The sequence below is a fragment of the Dermacentor andersoni genome, chromosome 6 (assembly GCF_023375885.2).
Source record: "Dermacentor andersoni chromosome 6, qqDerAnde1_hic_scaffold, whole genome shotgun sequence".
Classification (NCBI taxonomy): Eukaryota; Metazoa; Arthropoda; class Arachnida; order Ixodida; family Ixodidae; genus Dermacentor; species Dermacentor andersoni.
The window spans coordinates 3,853,736-3,876,199 of record NC_092819.1 but is presented as its reverse complement, the minus strand read 5'-3'; the positions used below and the strand labels follow the sequence as shown (position 1 = coordinate 3,876,199).

General features: G+C 44.8%; 1 protein-coding gene across 2 annotated transcripts in view; it reads left to right on the top strand.

Moving 5' to 3' along the window:
* LOC126521606 (activating signal cointegrator 1 complex subunit 3-like) overlaps positions 1-22,464 on the top strand; it is a 414,950-nt gene that overhangs the window by 337,165 nt on the left and 55,321 nt on the right. For both annotated transcript variants that reach the window (XM_055065750.2, XM_055065751.2), the window contains 2 exons: positions 4,429-4,597; positions 6,937-7,088. In XM_055065750.2, coding sequence (XP_054921725.1) covers positions 4,429-4,597; positions 6,937-7,088 — 321 coding nt within the window. The remainder of the gene's footprint in view (positions 1-4,428; positions 4,598-6,936; positions 7,089-22,464) is intronic.

The window sequence follows — 22,464 nt, the reverse complement described above, 5'->3', positions numbered from 1 at the left end:
TTCCCCCCCACGGTGTCACTGACGTACCGGTACGTTCTCTATCGTGCATTCAAAATTTCGCGCCTGAGCGCAAAGCTGGCGCTCCTAAATTGGCCGCGCCATCTGTTGACTCTTTCTACAAGTTCGTATATTCTCCCCGACCTGTGTTAACCCATGTATTGAAGAGTACGGTGCGACTGCCACTCCCCACTTTCTCTTTGCTGAGTGGCGCGGTGGCTCCTCGTTCGCTGGATCATGCGTCGCGCGCGTGTGGTTATGGGTTCAAGGGTTGTTCTGCCATCTCCGCTGGTTTGAAGGTTTTTATTTTTCTTCTGTTGGTGTGTCTGCTACGCCGCGTCAAGTTCAGGCGCACGTGCCGTTGCCTCTCCGAAAAGGGTGACTCGATTGCTGCTTTCGCTCTCTCGCCGCACCCTCGCTTCCGACTTGCAGCAGTAAACGTAAAGCCCTTCGAACTTTGTTTAGCCTTTTTCCATCTCCCTCTGTCTTCTTGATCACGCAAGGTCCCATTTCTCTCCGTTGTGCGGGCGACTGAAAGCGCATCCTCCCAGCGCGCGGTTACTTTCGGATGGCTGAGCGCGCGGGACCTTCGTCTGCTCATTGGTGCGGTGGCTCAATTCCGATTTAGAATACGAGCCGAGCTCGGATTCGGACTCGGACAGAGTCGCATGCGAGGAAGAGGGTTCCGCATCGTCAGATTCGGATGTTGAACAGGTTTTATAGTCAGGCTGATGATGATGATGATGTTTACTAACAGCAGCTGCAGAACACTGAAATGTGCATATAGCATTGACTACGTTATTTGTATACCAATCATAATCAAAAATAAATTGCTATGTTCATTCCCTGTTATGCTCATTCCCTGAAACCAAGCCGACACTGGGGGTGCGTCACGGCCAGAAAGGTCCGACAGCGAAAGGGTTAAAGGAAGTCTACTGTAGGTTAAATGATAGTGCAGATAGAAGACATTGAAATATCTCAGACCGGTTTTGCCTGGAGGTAAGCGACTCTCTGCAACTGAGATTCCTACCCTACATTATCCCATAATACCAGAATCATGAGACTTCATCATGATTACGTCATGAACCTCGCATCCTTATGTTCTTCTCTTTCTTCCTCACTGCACAGCGCACAGCCCTTCTGATGCTCAATGGCTACAGGTCAGCACCTACATGAGTACCAATATACCGATGCCCAAGGAACAGGGCCCAGTGTGCTAGACATATACAGTTAAACCTCAATATAAAAACTTTAATTTGACGAAATTCTCAATGTAGCAAAGTATTTAACATTTTATAACTTCTTGTCTTTAGAATACCATGTACTTTGCACCTCAATATGATGAAGTGTGTTCGTATATGATTTCCATATAAAGAAATTTCGCGGCCACCACAAAGGAATACCGAGACAATAAATGAAAACTTCTACGGGGGCAGATGGTCAAATCGTTGACTTACATCGGCTGCCTGCAAACGCACTTCTCAAGTCGTGTTACGCGTGACCCAGAGTGACCGCCGTGGAGCAGCATTATGTCCATAAAAAGTGCAATGAGATCCTGTCATGCCCCATGAGCTGTATGCTTGATGAGTGACGTCTTCCCGCACGTGCAAGAGAGAAGGGGGCAGGGGAGCGAGCTCGTGATAACGTGGTCAAGCACACGCGAGGGCGGGAGGGAGTGAGTGGGGGCCATCTCGTTTCTTTGTGCAGCCATGGATGCACATGGCTGTCGGTGTGCAGCCCATGTGCCCTGCCTTAGACATAATCTGCCACTTGTGCCGCTACTAAAGACTGAGCAAGCAGACATGGCGCAACATCGCACGCTGTCTTCCTGCATGTTTGGTGCTGAAACTGCGTACTGCCGATGTTAAGATATCGTTGACACAGCATGAAACTGTCTTTTCATCACCGACTCTTAAATTCAACAATATGATTTGCTTTTCTGATTCAAATTTGCTTTTTTTTCGTTTGCCCAATAATTTATGAAATGTTGTGGCCCCTTTCTTGTAATAAATGTTCATCGGCGGCTGTGCTTATTTGATTAAAAAGTCAAACTTCAATATAACGAAGCAAATGCCCAATTTTGGTGACTTCGTTATATCGAGGTTTAACTGTACTGCAATAGAATGGAAAGTTGGGCAAGTAGGTATAACTGCACTTTGTGACAACAGTGTAGAAAGGACAAGACGGAAGAGCAGTTCTGCGCGAAGAACTCACAGTTGTAATAACTCACGCAACTGTCCTTCTATTGCAAGCTTTTGCCAGTAGGAGGGCATCAGTGCCAGCTGCATTCTGGCCAGCTCTCCATCACAATAGTGCGTGAAATGATTTAGGCTGTATTAGCAAGTGTAGATTATTTTACTTCGCATTTTGATGGTGACCATTTTTCACCAGATTATTATTATCGTTCATTTGAAGACATGCCTACTGCATCCAAAATTTTTTGATGTTGTCACAGATACTACAGCGAAAGGTCTTGCCTGGTTATGCTGCCTCAGCTTGCTATGTGCCATTAAACTTGAGTTGTCATTGATAATACTTGAGACATTTAGGGTTGAGCGTGCTCTGACAATGTCATTAACTTCAGCACTTTTCTATAGCTAAAAGGTTGTTTGTGGCTGCTTGTGCAAAAGTGTATGGGAACAACAGCAGACGACAACAAAGTACAGTTAAACCTTGATATAATGAAGGTGGTAAAATCTACAGTTTGTAGTGCCCACCGATGCTGCCGGGATGCTATGGTCAGCACTCTCAGCCAGCGCCTTGGTGCCGGCTGCAAAAGAAGAGGAAAATAAAGTTAGGAGGCGCATGCTCAATGCGTAAGCAAGGCACGCGCAGAAGCCTGCTGCATTGGCCCTCTGGTCGGGCGCTCCAGTGTGACACCTCGGTTCCCGACATGTTCATTTCGTTATATGGAAATTCGTCCTTTTATGCAAGTAAGTACAATTGCCGATGGAATTTTCTGGCACGGAAAGAGCCCAAAAAGCTTCTGAATTATTGGGCAATCGAAAAAAAGAAAGAATTTCAATGAGAAAGGAAGCTCATTTGGTCAAGTTTGAGAGTGTGCAACCAAAGATACGGTTTCATACAATGTCAACAACATCTTCACATTGGCGGTACAAAGCGAAGACTGCAATACTTTCACATCCACTCTGCCTTCGCGGCTGATAGTGTCTCTCACAGTGGGAAGACACTATCATGAAAAGCGTAGGCAGAGGGGAGGGAATGGTTTGTCTGCCTCTCGCTTCAATACATCTCAGAAACTCAAGATTACGCGACCTCCATCACCAAGTGTGCGAGAAGATTATGCACATGTAGCCGTGGCCATCTTGACTCGGGCGGTCTTTGCAGTCCTTGGAGATTACCTCCAAGATGGAGCGTGCAAGCTGCGTGTGCAAACTCAGCCACACTGACAGCCACACACAGTCGTGTCCCAGATAAAGGAGGGGATGCACGACTGATCACATCATTGTGGGGATTAGTCCCATCCCTGTCCTCTCTCCTTGCGCAGGAAGATGATGCACATCAAGCCACCATCCTTCTCGGCTCACTCTCGCACATTTTCCCTTGCACTCATGGTATACGGTGAGCAGGATGCAATAGGATGTTATTGCATTTAGACTTTATATGGAACATAAAAGTGAGAGGGTCTTGCTTCTATGCTTCGGTGGCCGCTGTCTGTCACTTGACATGTGATTTGTGAGGTGCATTCGCAAGCAGCCAGATCTTATTTAACCACCCGACCATCTGTGTCTGCAGCAGTTCCCATTTATTGGTTTGGTATTTTTTTCACAGCAGCAGGGGAATTTTTTTTATATTGTAATCGTTTATAAACACACTTTGTAATTTTGAAGGTTAATATACATGGTGTTCTTTGGGAAAGAAGCTATAAAAAGTAAAATACTTCGTTATATCGAGAATTTCGTTATATTGAAGTTTGTTATGACGAGGTTTAACTGTACTTCACTCTTTGCTTTGGTGCAATGATAAACAGACTAGTTGACATTCAGTTTGTAGGTTTTATTATTCCTCAAAGCTTTGAGTTACGTTATGAAACAAGATTACTGCAGCATTGAATGATTTATCAAGGTCACATGCCATGATGAATGACATTGCACTTTGACACTGTTGCATGAAATGGGGTGCTCTTGAGAGGAATGGCGTATGGGCTGTCATTTTAAATTTTTTGCTGTTATTGTGGTGCGTAACTGTGCAATACTTTGCAGACAGAATTGTAAACACATGGTCTATGCTTCGCACTTGTCTGTCTGCACTGCCGAAGGCCTAGTAAGAGACCCTTTAATAAAGTGCTGACCATATATTTTGCCTCTGCTTAAACGTAGTAATGGGAACCTTTTGATTGACTGACTTATTCATAATAATTTAGTGCATGACACTGAGAGAGCCTTCTGTGCCACCCTTCTTAATTTTCAGAGATCTTGCCAAGGCGTGCCCCATAGCCGTCGACTCTAGTTCCCTGGACAGCCCACACACCAAGGCACATCTGCTGTTCCAGGCGCATTTCTCACGGTTGCAGCTTCCATGCTCGGACTATCTCACTGACCTCAAGTCAGTCCTTGACCAAGCTATCCGCATCCTGCAGGTGGGTGTCAACCAGCTGCAAGTTCTGCCATACACCTTGCACTTTTGCAGTAACTGCATAGAAACCTTTATATGTTTTTTCGCAATTCTCTCATTCTGTTAGCTTTTATACTAGCTGGTTGTGTGCATCAAGCACTACAGCATGAAAAGCATTGGGCAAGTTGTTGATACTTTTCAAGGACTGACTGTTGGGCTACCTGGTTTTGCATTTCAACTATGGTAGCTTCACACAAAGTGGCACACAGACGCGAAAAAAACAACAGATAAGCATGAGCTTTACTGCAGTCAGTCCCGAATACTATATCACACTTGAAGGGGATTGCGAAATAGTTTGATATATCAGTGACTCAAAATATAAAATATGCACGGTTCTCCCCAGAAATTTTCATGGGGTGGACATCTTGCAACGAAGGGGGTTTGGTGCTGAGAGGATAATGAAAAAAATTAAATTTAGGAAAGAAGTTACCAGGGGACCAAGTGGAGCGGATGCGCTTCTCATGGGCTGCTGCTTTTATTGCGAGTTATTGTGATGAACCTTATTGAAACTTCAAGATTTTTCGGTCATCGAACTCAACAAGGCAAGCTGCGTCGAATGATACCAGAATTGTGAGTGGATTTTTTCACCTTAACATACCGAGCGCCGTTTATTCTCCGAATGCCGCATGTGCCCTAGGAACGGGCCTGCATGGCCTCGCAAGCATCAAGAATGGCAGGGGAAGCGAGCGGGAAATGCAATGAAATGGAAATAAATAACAATTGCCAAGACTCGGGAGTGGTACAGAGCAACATTGAATTCGACAAGAACAGCAGCAAGATGCTGAGTCAAGCTACCCCATGGTTCCAAGTAATTAAGGCAAGGAAAAACAAGAAGATACCTAAAGAGGACTGCATGGAAGAGGGAGGAAAGCCAAGAAACCCCCAGAACCAGCAAGGAAGACTGAATGCAAAGAACAACCCGAGAGTGCAAACAAGCATACATGCCAACAGCAACCAGCAACGGCAGTAAGATCAGGGAAGCCGAACCAATGGCAAGCCAGCACCATGATGTGCGTTGCCGCCGCTGCCAAAAATTGATTACAAGGTGCTTTACCAACCAAGAACTGGCATGAAGCTGTCCAGCTGGCCGGACGAGAAGATCGCCAAGGAAATCGCAAGAACAAGTGGTTCCCCTTTCGAAGAATTCTGCGCCAAAGTAATAATCCAAACGCAGTGGAACCAGAACCTGACAGTTGCCAGCACTGCAGACAAGGACTTTGCACTCAAGCTCGGCCCCATCAACAACAGCATCCTTGACAATATGCTCGGCGCATGCGGGGAAGCTGTACCTGGTTTCTATATGTTGCCTTGTTGCAAAAAAGAAGATGTTGTCAGTCAGAGCTTGTTTCGTTGTTCTTTCACTTGTCCTCGTCTTACACGCTGTTTACCCCATCCAAATATGCAACACCAACTAGCCCAACGTCGACCCCTCATGCAGTTCATTTCGTACCACGGCTGCTTCTGCAGTCTTGCCAAATAGGCACGTGCTTCATGTTGGATAGCATGTGCGCGAGAGCATTTCCGTATGGCAGTTTCCATTAGGCCATAGCTGCATGAATGAAAAGGTAAATGTAACAGCCTACCTTACCCCTGTTCTTCCAATTGTACTTCTGTCAGCATGCATCTGTCCTCACCATTCTTCGTCCGAGAAACATCACCTTCGTGCTCGTGATGTCACTGCATCAATGTCTCACAATGGGCATTTGCTTGAACTCTAGTTTTCATTTCAGCTTAGATCGTGAATGGTTTAGTGCATAAACATGAACATTGCATCAGATTATACTTTGCACAAATAATAATTAAGACAATTGTGTGCATGACATCTAGTTTTAGCATTTAGGTAACTGCGTCACATAGATTCCAAAATCTGCAATGGATTGGCATAATTATTTTTTTGATGACTCACTATATTTCATTCATTTGGAAACATAAACATCTCAGTGACAGAAAAGTTGTCACAAAGACATTTTTGCATCTTTTTGAAAGCATTGCACATAACAGCACTTCTAGTGTTTGGTCGTTTACAGCATTACATAATGTCACTGCCAATGCTCTAGGATGCCCAGCACTTCAGTGTACATCTGCACTAGTGTGTCACTGTTATGCTAAGTGTCTCCCTTTCATGCTGCAATTGGTATGACTGCTGAAGTAACCACCAGCTGGGCAATGAAGCTGTGGAACTCATCAGGTTACAGCATGGCTTGCAATGTGCAACCGTAATTAAAGTGAATTTTAGAAGCATAAAATGGGAAAACTAATCTGCTACAATTTCCCAGCCCAGTGTGCCCATTTTGCTCATTTCAGGCCATCATTGACATAGTGGCCAACCAGGGATGGCTGAGTCCGGCTCTGTCTGGCATTGTGGTCCTCCAGATGATCATCCAGGCTCGGTGGCACACTGACAACACGCTGCTCACCCTGCCACTCGTTGACAACTCTGTCCTTGAAGACTTTGCGTAAGTCCCTGCTGCACCATGTCATGAGGGTCCCTGTCTCACTGATCTGCTGCGCAGACACATTTCTTGTGGAAGTTTTGTGTTGTAAGATGCAAGGCTTAGCCAAGTGGTCATTCACAGTATTCAAGTGATGACAAGAATGGTTCTTGATATTATTCCTCTTGTACTTGAGATCATTTAGGCATGACCAGTACGTCTCAAGATCAGGTATCCCAAGATGAAGATCTCCAGGTATCTCTGCCTGTGTCCCCAAGTCACACCTTCTTGGGCACTGCACTCTCATATGACACAATGGTTATCTTGCTCTGGTCTGTTCAAACAAGCACATTCCTGCATTTCTTACTATGCACATTTGGTTACATCACATTGTTTGTGGTTACTGTGGTGACATTGTTCTCAAGTTCTGTGCAGCACTCGTGTAATGGGGGAGGTTCTCAAACTTCCTGGCTTTGGGGAAACACAACTAGCCTTCACTGAGTATTGCAGAGCCCCTCCCCTCTCCTTCTTTCCACCTATATGCTTAAACACAGACTCGTTATAAGTGTTTCAATGAATTAACCAAATGGCTACACACAGTATATTATATGTAGAAATGAGAACAGAAAGGTGCACAAATTACTGGATCATTTAAGCAGAATAATCAGTGCGTGGCTTTGTGCCAGTTAATAAGGCAAAAGCCTTAAGTGGCTCATATCTCCAATGGCCGTTAAAAAAAAATGCATCATCTGGTTCAATGGTACAAAAACAATCATCATCAGCATGGCTTCTCGCCCCTAATCAAGGAAAAAATACAATGGCTCAGCCCTCTCGTAATGCAAAGGCTGCAAGCACTCAGCAAAGTGAAGTGTATAGTGCATACATTCATTGGAATCACGCATACAACGTACAGAAACGCGGCGTTAGCTCAGTGGTACAAAAAAAAATACACGTGGCCGTCTCAATGACTCATACCCCCGTAAGGCTGAGGCTACAAGCGCTCACCAAAGTGAAGCGAACAGTGCATACATTCATTGAAATCGCCCATACAACACACAGAACAGTATCTATTTCAATCCCCTGCTGAGAGGGTGCAACGTAATGCCGAAGAGAAATGTCGTAGTTGCGAGTCGGACCCCAATCTACGAGCATGCGAAGCCGCAGCTAAGTGTCGAAAACAAGCCGTAGAAACCGAACTGCGAAAGCAGCAATGCAATGATGCGAGATGGTGCATTACCAAGTCTGAAGGAGGCTTTCGCCTTCACGTGTTACAGAAGTGTAACATGCTGCCGAAGTTTTTAGTCAGCCTCAGGGAAAAATATCTGAAAGAAATCAGAGAGGTCGGCTTGAGCTAGCACACTCTAGCCTACTACTCTGCACAGGGAGAGTCATAAAGGAGTGATGGGGGATGATGATGATGACACAGAGAGAGGGATGCACCATGGTGGAAGCAAGTTCAACATCATTCCTGAAGCCACCACCGGGCTCCAGATCTTGTCCATGGTTACTAATTCAATTGAACCTCCTGATAAAGGTGCTAAGACAAAGCTGGTGTGGGGACTTCTCCTGTGTGAGCAGCACAGGTGCCAAGCAAAAGCTTTACAAGATGTAAAAAGCAGAGATAAGCAGTTCCAGTACAATGAGCTGCAGGGTTCTTTTAGTGGAGACCACAGAGAATCGCACGCATCGATTCTACCAGGTGCTTCAACATTTTGTAACGCTTTTCTTCTCATTATATCCATCTCCTTGCTTGCCTATTGTGTTGCCAGCTTTATTGGCCCTATTACAGTAGAACCTCGTTCATCCGTTTTGGAAAAAACCATGAGAAAAAACGTGCTAAACGGGAAAACGTATTCAAAGTAAGAAGAAATTTGACAGACTCGACTATTGTTGACATCTATGTAATGTGAAGCGTCGCCTGGATCGTTTCGGCATGAGACATCGACGCGTGTTGACCTGGGGCGCGAACGGAGATCGTTGCTCGAAATGCAAAGTGAGCGTGTGTTTCGAACAACAATCTCTGATCATGCCCCTGGGGGTTCTCCGCCGGCCCAAAACGGCTTTCTTTTTTTTTTTCTTTTTTTTTTTTTCCTTCCTTTTGCTTGGCGTTTTGAAAGGGCGACGGGAAACTGAAACGAAATCGAGCAGGTAGGCGACGCTGGATGCCGCCAAAGTGAAACGGAAAGTCCACATCGTGGCGCCTGCAGCAGGGAATGACAGCGCATTTCGATTATTGCCTACTAAAAGAATACAGTACACTACCAATGGCACTACACATCATGCACTGTGAAACAGATAGGTGAAGCTGCTAATCGAAATGGTATTGACGGCAATAGCTGTGAATGCAGTGTGTGATGACCTGGGCAGAGATTAGCTGGTACCAGAATAAGAAACTGTGTGCGCCATCGTTTTCACATAACACGAGCTGTTATATACTGTTCTCATTTGGGCACACCTCGCACCTTTTCTTATTCACATGGGATCTAGCAGCCGGAAAATGTATACAATCGCAGTCTGCAGCAGGGAGCGGTGGCGCATTTTGGTTATCGTGTGGCGCATTTTGGTTTGGTTATCAGCACAAGGAGTCGAGCGGAGATTGCACTGCGGAAGAGCAGGGAAGAGTTTGCAGAGCGGTTGTATTGTCACCCGGAGACGATGACATGGCTGCGATGGTTGGGGTTGCTAGTTCCATGACTTCGTCAGCCAAAGCGGCAAGTCCGGTAAGGTCCATGGTAGAGGCTGTCGCCAGGACCATCTGCACATTAGCCGGGAGTCATTGCAAAAACAATTCGCGCAACAGCGTGTCGTCGATGGATCTCACGTTGTTTCCGAGCAGCTGGCTCATTTGGCGAAGAAGTTGACTAGGGCGTCAGTTGCCGAGTTTTTCAGGGGACAGAAGCTGCTGGATGCGAGAACGCTGTGAAGCTGCTGTGTGCTGTAGCAGTGCTGCCTTGAGATCGTCATAGGCGGTGGCAGACAATGGGGAGTTCAACAAACCTGCTACCTCGTCAATGGCGGCGGGCAAGAGCGCTGCGACGGCGTAATGGAACTTCGAGGCTTGAGAGCGGATACCAGCGACTTGAAATTGCGCTTCGGCCTGAAGAAACCACGCCGAAGGATGCTGGTCCCAGTACTGTGGGAGGCGGACAGCGATGGCGGAACAGGAGGGCGCACCACGTTCCTTGGAATGGTTCTGGCCTTGAGCTCTCGTAGCGTTGGTCTGGTCCATGGTCGTCTCTACCACAGGAGCGTATGGCAGTATCACGTCCGGGTCACCAAACTGTGGCGACGAGCGACCACGTAGACCGGTAAAGTCTCGGGCTCTCGCAGGAGAGGAAGAACCGACACTCGATCTCTTAGCTTAGCATTCTTTTAATAATCTCTTTCGGAACGCTAGCCCGTGTCGGAGCGTGCCAGCCGCTCGAGCCTCGTGTAGATGCGAGCGTCTACGTCATCTCTCGTGCGACGCCGATGCTGCTGCCGCTACACATTAAATAATGCATACACCTCCCAGGACCAGAGGATGAGTCCCAATTTTAGGATTTATCGAATAAATGAGAGTTGAATTAACAAGGTTTTGCTGTAGCTCTTACAGGTTGTCCTAGCAGGCTGTTCGAGAAAATGATCAGTCGTCGTCTTCTATATTTCCTTGAATTTCCTTGAATGCAACAAAATGCTGGATCATTATCAATGTGGCTTCAGAAAACACCAGTCTACAACTGATCATCTTGTACGCATCGAAGCGAACATTCAAGGTGCGTTCGTACATAACCATTACTTCTTATCCGGATTTCTCGATATGGAAAAGGCGTACGACACAACAGGCCGTTACAGAATCCTGCAAGACCTGTTGGAAATGGGCATTCATGGGAACATGCTAAATGTAATAGAAAGCTACTTGGTCGATTGTACTTTTCATGTCAAAATCAGCAATGTGGTGTATACCATCCCTTTATGCAAGAAACTGGTTTTACCCCAGGGAGGCGTGCCGAGCTGAACAATTAAATATGAACATGCTCCCAGCTTCACTACCACCAGCCATTTTTTATTCTGTCTACGTCAACGATGTACAAATAGGATTAAAATTCTGTAACCTTACAGTGTGCGAGAGACAAGTGCAACGTGATGTTAACAAATGTCTCAATGGGCAGGCAAAAATGGGTTGAAAGTTAATCCCCAGAAAAGTTAATGTGTTCTTTTCGCAAGAAAGAGGGCGCTAGTCCCAGAACTCAATCGTCAAGTGTATGGACAACATATACCTGTAACTACTGACCATAAGTTCTTAGGCATCATACTTGATTCCAAACTAACCTTTGTTCCCCACATAAAGCACCTCAAGGTTAAGGCAGTGACAGGAAGTGCCTTGAACTACAGTGCCCTAGTTTGTCTGTAACACTGAGTGTCCTAAAAATGTTTGATCCTGTACACCACCTAGGTATCTAACTGGCCGCAGGAGCCTTCAGAACCAGCCCTGTACAAAGCCTCTATGTAGAATCCAATAAGTGGTCACTCCAACTGCAAAGATCATAAACTGGTTTCACATACTTTCTGAAAGTACACTCCAACCCTGAACATCCTTCTTACTCAACCGTAAACAATTTTACATGTCACACTTCTTCATAACTGACCTTCAGCGAGAGAGCTTTTCTCATTGCGTGTGTGAAATCTCAGCAAAGAAGTGGATGTACCACTCCTTGAACATCGTCTCATGCCTCCAGCAAAGCTTTTACCGCCATGGCAGTGGCAGACATAGAATGTGGCATATCATTATTGAGATCACTAAGCACGCCCTAGATACACATTTTAAGATGCACTTTCTAGAACTTCAGGCAAAATACTCATGCACAGAGTATTACACTGATGCATCAAAATCACATGCCAGCATGTCCTATGCAGCAGTAGGTCCATCCTTCTCAGAGTCTGATTTTCTGAATCCAGAAACAAATATCTTTACGGTTGAGGCCTTTGCACTATTGTCGGCTGTAAATCACATCAAGCAAATAAAAATACAAAAGGCAATTATATTTACAGATTTGCTTAGCATTGTCAAAGCTTTAATGTCTCTGCAAAAGCAAAAAAATTTTGTAGTGAATGATCTATTTTCGTTTCTGTGTACTACGTATGTATATAACCAGCATGTTGCTTAGTCTTGGGTACCCGACCATAGAGGCATTGCGGATAATATGCTTGCAGATTGAATCGCTACATCCATATCATTGAATGCCTGTAACTGTTATCACTGCAACAGACTTGTAGCCATTCTTACAGAAATAACTCAAATTTCCGGCAATCCATTTGGGACGAAGAAACCTTGAATAAGCTACATTAAATAAAGTCGCACCCGGCGTGGTGGCTGCATTTCGATAGGGGCAAAATGCAAAAACGCCCGTGTCCTGTGCATTGGGGGCACATTCAAGATCCCCAGGTGGTCAAATTTAATCCGGAGTTCCCGACTACGGTGTGCCTCATAATCAAAATCGTGGTTTTGGCATGTAAAACCCCAGAATTAATCCAATCAAGCCACATTTAAGTAATTGGCCGTCGATAGCAAAAGCACTACAAGCTCTTGACCTTTTTTGTCAATTGAGAATAGGGCACACATGCAGTACCCATTCTTGCCTTTTGACTGGGGGTGAACTTCCCATTTCTGCAAGATGCATCGTGCGGCTGACCATACTCCATGTCTTGCTGCAGTGTCAGGAAGTGGAAGATGAGCCAAAAAAAAAACACTTTTTTTTTTTAAGCTTATCAACAGCCTACTCCTCTCCATACAGCAATGTTTCTTGGTGTGGTACTGTTTTACCGCAACACCGTTAAGAAGCTCGTGTCGCAGAAGATTTGGCGTCAGATCTCACATCGGCAAAAAGGTTTTTGAACCACGTATACCCAGGCCTTCCATATGATGAAAGGAATTGAGCGAACTAATTGAATTTCTCAAGATAAAATACTTAGAAAAATCGTAAACTACGACTTGCACACAACCTACAGACATAATAGCTCTGGGATTGTAATTTGACTATACAAGAAAACATCATTATGTTCTGCGAAAACTCAAGGAAACCCCTTTACACACACAAACGGGCCGCGCCGTCCGCCATTTAGCGCGTGCTGGTGCGATGGGTGTCTTGGGGGCCACGGAGCGATGTGCCTGGTTCACTCCAGCTGGCACTTGCCTCCGCCACATTGCGGCCCACGCAAGAGGCTGTGGTTCCACCACAAAGCTCGCCTTCACACATAGCGTTCACGTCGTCGTTCATGTCAGCGTTCACGTACATAGCGTTCTAGGTAAACTTACGGTTACACATGCTCCAGTTGCCAGGAAGCGTGAGAAGCAGTCAGGGATTTCGAATGCTATCACGTTCCACTCTTAAGAGGAAGCTTTAGCTCGGGTGCTCCTTATATAAATACGTGTAAAAGGAGAATTCGTTTTTCTCGGCAACCACTGCACCGAATTTGGCGAGGTTTGTGGCATTTAAAAGAAAAACTTAGAATCTAGTGACTATTGGTTTCAAATTTTTACTGAGGTCGTCAATTTTTATTAAAATTGGCAAACATCGAAAATTTTCATTAAACAAAACTATCAAGTTTACAACTCTGTAACTCAGCAATTAAAAATGATATCACAATTCTGTGAATCTCAGAAAATTTAGTAACATGAAAATACAGCTTTTGCACAACCCAGGGTGTCTACCAATTGGGAAAACTAGGAATTCTCAGGAATTTTGAATAGTCTAGAAATACTCGGGGAAAACTCAGCGAATTTGTGCTTCCATCAGGGAAAATTAGCTGTAATCTTATTGAAAGGGAACGAAAGTCGCGGCAATGCTGGCTCACATAACAGAGAGGGATCATAGCGAATAGGTCTTTTAACGCCGTGTCGTCGGCTGGGGGAGTTCGCAGCACCGCCACGTACCTCATAGAGTCAATGTATAAGAATGTCTGAAATTTTGAACGCAAGAACCCTTCGCTGTCCGATTTTCCGGATATTTTGCTGTGACCGCAGGTCCGGAACAGTATTAATCAAAGCTACCACTGCCGCCGTTTTGATTACCTCGCCGCCGCGGTAAACGCTAGGCCTAGCTTAAGCTTCTTGCCGTTCAGCGCCATGTTTTTTCATTGAAAGAATTCGCCACTGTAAGTAGTAGCGCAGACTCCGTCTGTATGGTTCTCGCGATTGTATTCGAAGCTCAGAAAGCACGGCGCGTTGCATAGTGCTGGTTCCCGAAAGTCAGCTTAGCCTCAATACAAAACTTACGCAGTGAAGCATACGCAAAAGTATTGCGGCGAAGCATAACAAACGTTGAAAGGGGCAATTGTCACGGGACACGGTCATCATCACCACCAACCTATTTTAAGTCCACTGCAGAACGAAGGCCTCTCCCTGCGATCTCCCAATACCCCTGTCCTGCGCCAACCGATTCCAACTTGCTCCTGCGAATTTCTTAATTTCATCACCCCACCTAGTCTTTTGCTGTCCTCGGCTGCATTTCCCTTCTCTTGGCACCCATTCTGTAACCCTAATGGTACACCGGTTATCTAACCTACGCATTACATTACCTGCCCAGCTCCATTTCTTTCTCTTAATGTCAATTATAATATCGGCTATGCCCATTTGCTCTCTGAACCACACCGCTCTCTTCCTGTCTCTTAACGTTACACCTATCATTCTTCGTTCCATCGCTCTTTGTGCAGTCGAGCTTCTTTGTCATTCTCCAAGTTTCTGCCCCATATGTTAGCACCGGTAGAACGCACTTATTGTACACCTTTCTTTTTAGTGATAATGGTAAGTTTCCAGTTAAGATCTGAGTATGTCTGCCATAGGTGCTCCAACCCAATTTTATTCTTCTCTGAATTTCCTTCTCATGATCAGGGTCCCCTGTGAGTAATTGTATCTATTCCTTGATTACACACGCGTCCACCCCCATCTCCTGTCACAGTATGAGCACCGATATGCCTAATAAATGAACTGGTAGGCCTTTTCAGATGTGCCTGTGGCGATTGGAGCCCTTAACGGCAGTAAAAGACATGCATCCATTTTTTCGAGCTGCCCAATTTTACGGACGTTTTCGCGGCCCCTAGGGAGTCTGAAAAATCTGACATTGACTGTACAACTGATGAAGAGGATGCTTCAAAGGGTCCGTGGGGTGAACTTGCGGTGGAAGGAGGACGAGAACAGAAAGGACCTACGCATTGAGGAATGAACAGGAAAGGAAGCGTGCCGCCACTTCTTTGAAGGAGCTTGAGCTAAAAAGGAAAGGTTTAGCTGATGCCAACATGCAGGGGTCCCTCATCCAAACCAAAATAAACTCTTTAAAGCAGTGAAATGCAACACTGAAGCAGTGTGTTCAGGCTGAGAGTATGTCAGGACAGTTGAGGTTAACACACTAGCCGTTGAGAGAGAATCTCACCTGTGACAAAGTTTGGGCCTCATACATATGAGCTTGCTATCATTTGATAAAAATAGCTCGTATCACCTTGAGTAACGGCATCCACATTTGAGGACACGACCTACTTTTGCCATTTATGTGCGATGGTAGCAAGGAATATGTCACAAACATTAAGCATAGGGCAAATTGAACATTCAATAACCTTATTTGCTTCCATTTTGCTTCTGAGTGATATGTATTGTTACAGAGTACCGTTTTGGTGTAGGCGCTATACCATGTCTTACGTGATGCTTGACGTAAGGAATGTCATTAGCAACCTATGCACCACCTATGTTTCACACATGTATCGACAGTCGATCATAATTTGTGAGTAAAGGGGATATTCGAAAACAATTGTTTCTGTATGCATCTCCTTTTTATTCATATTTGAGAATGTTCGACTCGATTTGCAATGAGTTTTACCATTTCTTTCAAAGATATTTTATTCGCTGTGCATTTTACTAACACCTCCCTTGTGATTTCTTCTTGAATAAAATAAATGCTACTCCTTACTATTCAAACTGGATTAAGTCTTTTTTTTTTTATTATTTTTTAGCATGCTTACTAGAGAGTGACAGCATCGGGCGACGTGGTGTCAGCCTGTCTTAACACAAAACAAAATTCTGTGTCACTCAGGGAATTTTGCTAAGGCACTCAGGGAAAACTTGGAAAACTCAGGGAATTTGGAAATGTCAACTAACTTGGTAGACACCCTGAGGACCCTTGTACACAACATAACGAATTCATGTTAGATATGAAATAACGTATTGGATTTGTCTGCTCTGAATGATCTAATGGATGCCGTTTACTGAACCATGATATCTGTTCTTGATGCAGAGCTAATAATTTATCAACTTTGTGCACCTATTTTTTTTTTTTTGAACTTGCGAATTCTTTAAAATTCCTTTAACAAAATTCAGGCGCTAAATCGAAATTCTGCTTCTAACAGTTACTAAAATTTCACTCTCTCTCTCATATGCAACAAATTTTATTAAAGTTGGTTCGGGGGTTATCTCGGAAAAACGTTTCTGCATTTTACATGCATTTCAATAGGCCGTGTCGGAGTCGGGCCCAAGCTAAAGCTTCCTCTTAAAAGTGAAGCTTAAACGTCTTCCAAATTTTTTTGGAACCAATGCTGTTCAAGTTTCCTAAATTGTGTTACATTGAGTGCTAAATTGTGCTAAATTGAGTTGTGTTACAGGTAATTAGCCCGTGAGATTCGTAGCACATCCTTCCACCAGAGGCTTCTGCTGTGGTTGCGATCTTTTGTAGAGCATGCGGCTCCAGGCCCTTGCATATAAGGGCCAGTAGCAGTAATGCTACTGACATTTGCACTTTTCAGTATATCATCAATTCAAACCATATCTTTAGTGTCAGGAGCACACCTCACCAGGCATTGTCATTATTTTAACACAAATATATTTTACTCACCCTACAGTGACAGTCTTTAGACTCTATACAGCCACACTACATCTGTACATTTACCATTTGTCATTGGCCACATCATCCACCATTGATTGGCCCTCTTTGACAGTCATTGGCCCTTGTGCCATAAAACCCCATATATCATCATCATCATTGCACAGTGATGCAGGTGCCATGTGTCATGGCGGATAGGCAGCAGGTTGTTGCATGAAGTTGCAAGCCAGTACCTTGTTTTGCCGCAGCTTGCGCGTGATCTGGCATATAGCAGCTGAAATGTTGGTGTACAGACTCGCATCGACGCTGGCAACAGTTGTCACATTTAGCAGTCCAAATTTTGGCACAAAGCGAAGTGCAGTGACCTATGACCAGGGGCGTAGCCAGGGGGGGGGGGCTTATGAAGCTTCAGCCCCCCCCCCCAAATTTTTTCATGCTGTCCACGCACAGCCGACCAAAGCAACCCCCGGTGCCGGAAATCACTCTTGATTTTGTCTAGAATGTCCTTTTCACGCTCGTAAAGACATTTTACCGCAAACATTGCTAACTCGGGCTGGATTTTGCGGCAACGCCCATGCACCGGGAGTCACATAACGCAAGCAGCCCCATCCAAGCACAAAGTTTCAAGGGCGCGTTGATGGTGAACGGGCTCGCCGCAGCATCTCGCGGAGGCCACGGAATCTAGGGAGCGCATGGATGCCAATTCTGAAACATTATGGGCATAAAGTTCAGATAAACATTTGATGTGAAAGGTGCATTGGCATTTCCAAAGTTGTGCTTTAGATCTTCAATTGCGGAACTTTCTGGGTTTAATGTTGTTATAAACATTTGATGCCAAAGGTGCATTGACTTTTCTAACGTCGTACATCGAAACATACAAGACAAGCCAAATCAACACACTATCAGACAAGTTGACAAAGCACGCAGTGAGGTCCGATGAGACGAAGCGTTGTGCTGGTTCATTTGTGCCATCATGTCACAAAAAATATCAACATTTTTTGTCACTTACGCTGAAGCACCCATGTCAAGACAGTAAAGCCAGCGAAGGTAACTATGTTCTTATATATTGTTTCTATTTGAACTTTTATTAGCGAGGACACATTGAGTCTCTTACATTTTTTGTTCTCGCTACCCCACCCGTGCGCTGCTAAAGCCAGCCAGAACGCATGCGTTTTTCTGGTGTTGCCCAGACCACAGCATGGCGCTCTTCGGTGCGCGTTCGGTTTTCTCTGGCCGAGTGGATTTTCGCTTCGCAGAGTGTTGGGCGCTTACTGGCTAGCAGACGAGAAAAAGAAAGAATGGTCGCTCGCTGCCACCACTGTGGGGACTCGACAAATTGCACCGCGTTCACTTGAGTGCAGCGTCTCTCGAAAGTCTTGCCTCGCCAGTGTAGGATACAGAGCAGTATGCGTATGGTTCTCGGTGGACCAAGAGTCTCACGTTTTCTTCAATATTCCTTCGGTAGCCAAACTAGGTGCCCAAAGTAGGCATTCGATTGTGGCCAACAAGCTTTACTTTGTGTTTTACTTTAAATTCTGTGTTCTCGCCCCACAAAAGACAAAAAGACATTGTCGCAGTGCAGCAAATTGTCGAATGGTGAAAGCTTGACTTTGTTACTTCTGCTACGGAAAGTAATGGGCCGCGGGATGCTTCAGTTACCGGATACTGTTACGATATTATGGCGATGCAATTATATGAAACTCCAGGCGCATTTTTGCCGTCGCCGTCATGCTCATGTTCCGTATAAAGTCCAAGGGCAATAACATCGTGACTGCGCGCCGCATGCTGTATGTGCGAGTGGATGCTTGGGGAAGGGGGAAGCATGGGTGAGCCGACGATGGTGGCTCAGTCTTGTGTGCGCAAATTTGAAAAGCGGGGAGGAAGCATGCCGCCTTCCATTGAGCGCAATACATCGGGTGGAGTGGATGGAATGGGGGCGGGATTTAGGATTCTGTGAATCTGTGATTGCGCAACATGTTTATTTGCCTTGTTTGACGCATTATATACAGTGATTTTTTTTCTTAGACATGTAGATTTATTGGAGACTTATACGTATATTTAAATATGTTGTGGCGAGGTTTCGTGTATACGTGCACACAGCTTTGTTTCCTGTGACATTTTCTTGCCCTTTATCAAGCTGTATCTTCGCAATTCTGATGTACGAGGGTAATTCAAATGAAAGTGAGCCTACCCAGCCAGCGCAATAATGGTTCGGTTCATTATCTGCGAGGCATGCGCATAGCACACAGGTATCTCTCACATACAAAAGTGACATGCAGGTGTGAGCATAAACGTCCTTTAATGCTCTCCAACACTGGGTTGAACATGGTCACGTGACATAATGAACGCTCCAGAAGTTGAGCAGCGTGGTGCCGTGAGGTTTTTGACAGCTGAAGGTGTTTCCTAAAAAGAAATTAGTCGCCGTGTGGCTGCTGTGTACGTTGAACATTGCACTTCATTGGCCACTGTGAAACGTTGAAACAAATGGTTCAAAGAAGGACGTGAAAGTTGCAAAGGCGATCCAAGACCGGGCCAAAGCCACCGTGCAATCACCCCCAACAAAAAATGCAAAGGTTGACGAGCTGATAAGACAAGAACGGAGGATAAGCATCGACGAACTGGCATAGCATGTGAAAATCAGTCACCGTTCGGTTCACGCCATAATTCATGAACATCTCGGTTATCGGCGCTTGTGTGCGCAATGGATGCCCAAGATTTTGAACCACTGCCAGGAGACGGAGAAGTTCGGCGCTGCCTTGACTCATCTGATCCAGTATCACAGTCAGGGTGACGACTTCTTGTCTGTAATTGTGATGGGGGCGAACCATGGTGCCACTACTACAAGCCTGAAACACAACGGCAAAGCTTACAGTGGAAACATTCGTATTCACCACCTCCCAGAAACCAAAGGCCGCTGTTTCCGCCGGAAAAGTATAGACTTTTTTTTTTATCGGCAGGGGCCATTACTGGTAGAATTTGCTAAATCTTGAGAGACTATCAATTGTTTCCGATACTGTGGAACGCCGGAACGGCTGCGTGTTGCAATCAAAAAGAAACGATGTGGAAAATTGACAAATGGGGTCATCTTGTTCCACGACAATGCCCGTCCCCACGTCGCTGATGTGGTTAATATAAATATGGCAAAGTTCAAGTGCGAAACGCTGCAACATCCGCCATACAGTGTAGACCTGTCGCCTTACAACCTCCACATTTTGGGACAACTGAAGAAGCAGCTCAAGGGAACCAGATTTGTGTCGGACGATGACGTGTAAGAGTCAGTTGCCGACTTTTTGAAGCAGCAGACCAAGGAGTCCCAAGAGGGGAATCATGCAACTCGTTAGTCAATGGGACAAATGTCTAAATGCTCATGGGGACTACCCTTAAATAATGTACCCCGTTTGTCATACATTCGCATTGGCTTACTTTCATTGGACTCGTCCTCATATTTTTTTCAGAACTCCAGCTTTTTGTACATGCTCTCTGTTGCCACTATAAGTTCGGTGTAATTACTCACGATGCACGACCGGTGAGAGCTGCTCCTGCATAATACATTGGAACAAATGACAGCATCATTGAGATTTTTCACTGGCCGTTGCATGTGTACAAGAACGTAAACAAGGTTCTTGAACGACAAAGTTTCATTAACATGTTTGTCCTCAACTTGTTCATTTCATGGCCTTTACATTTTTCATATCAGCGGCATGCACTGCTTTTGTTGGTTTCGAACTGATATAGTTCGAAAGTTCGTGTGATATTTTCTTTACTTATTAAATAGACAAAAAAAAACATGTAAGCATTGATATCAGTTATTTTGGGCACAACTTCTGGCACATACGATTATATTCTTTTATGAAATAATTGACTTGTTTTGACACTGCGTAGCATTCAAGAATTCGTTTTCAGCATCTTTGGCAATGGCAATGCAGTTATTATTGATGTGTTTGATCGCTCGACAAATTGTTTAAGAGGAAGCTTTAGCTCGGGCCCAACTCCGACGCGGCCCATTGAAGTACATGTAAAACGTGGAAACGTTTTTCCGAAATAACCCCTGAATCGTTTTTAATTAAATTTGTTGCATTTGAGAGAGAAAGTTGAATTCTAGTGTCTGTTGAAAGTGGAATTTCGATTTAGGGCATGAATTTTGTTTAAAATATTTTGAAAAACGTGAAAGTTCGAGAAAGATAGAATCACGACGTTTACAAACTAATAGCTCTGCATCAAGAAAAGATTTCGCGGTTCTGTAAACGGGATCTACTATAACAGTCAAAGCGGACAAATTTGTGTCAATTTGTATCTTACGTGAATTGGTTATGTTGTGTACGAGGGTTCTGCAAAAGCCGCATTTCCATGCTAAATGTTTTTAGATTCATGTGTAACATATAAATTTTGTCCGCTGTAGATGTACTGTTAGATGCAATTCACCGAATTATGATATCGCTTTTCATTGGTGAGTTACAATTTTAAACTTGATAGTTTTGTTTTCTGAAATTGCGATTTTTGCCAATTTTCAATAAAGAATTGACAACCTAAATGAAAAATTCGAAACAGTCACTAGAATTTAAGTTTTTTCTAACGCAACAAACCTTTTCAAATTTAGTGCAATGGTTGCCGAGAAAAATGAATTCTCCTTCTACATATATTTAGATTGGTGTACCCGAGCTAAAGTTTCCTTTTAAGGAGGAGGCCGAGCTGCAACTTGAGACCCCCCCCCCGAACAAAATTTCTGGCTACGCCACTGCCTATGACCTAGGTGCTCCTTGCCTATAAGGAAGTTGTAGACATCTTCTGCCATTCCTTTGAGATGTCAGACTCGGTCTTCCTCAGTCATCCTTGAATCCACTATTTTGCACAGTTTGAGGATCCCTTCTATGTATGTGGTGCACGTTTCTACGGGAGTTTGAGCTCTTTGAGCTAGTGTTCGCTCTGCTCGTTTCAGTTTTGGTGTAGGAGTTGCCAAAACACTTCTTAATTTCATCAGCAAAGCACTCCCATATTGTTAGGGAGTCTTCGTGGTTTTCGTACCACATCAGCACTGTCTCACTTAGAAACAGTACGACGTATAGCCAGGTGACATAGTCCCAATGGTTGTAGCGGCTCACCCTTGCATAGCACGTCAGCCACTTGTCGACATCCGCTTTCTCTTCTATGAAAGAGCGTGGTTCCATGTAGTGCTGCACAGGTCCAACTGGCATTGACTATTGAGCAGCTACAAATGGCACTGGCGTTTGCCCACTTCCATCCTGAAACATTGCAAAAGTTGTGAAATAGACCGGCAAGACAGCAGCTGTGGGTAAGTTCTCGCTTGTCCGTGCTCTTGGGACAAAGGAACGACAACACAGTAGTGCAAACAGTCACAAGGGCATTTATTGCACCTTTCATAGATCAATGCCAGCTAGCCGAGTTGCTATCCACAAAACATGCCAATGGGCGCACGACAAATCTAGAAGTCCGACTCACCGCGACCGGATTGCGAGCGAATATGTTCGCCCCATGTTGGATCCCAATGCCTGGTCGTTCACGCGTACTGTCGCGTGAACGGTAGCGCATTCCAAGGC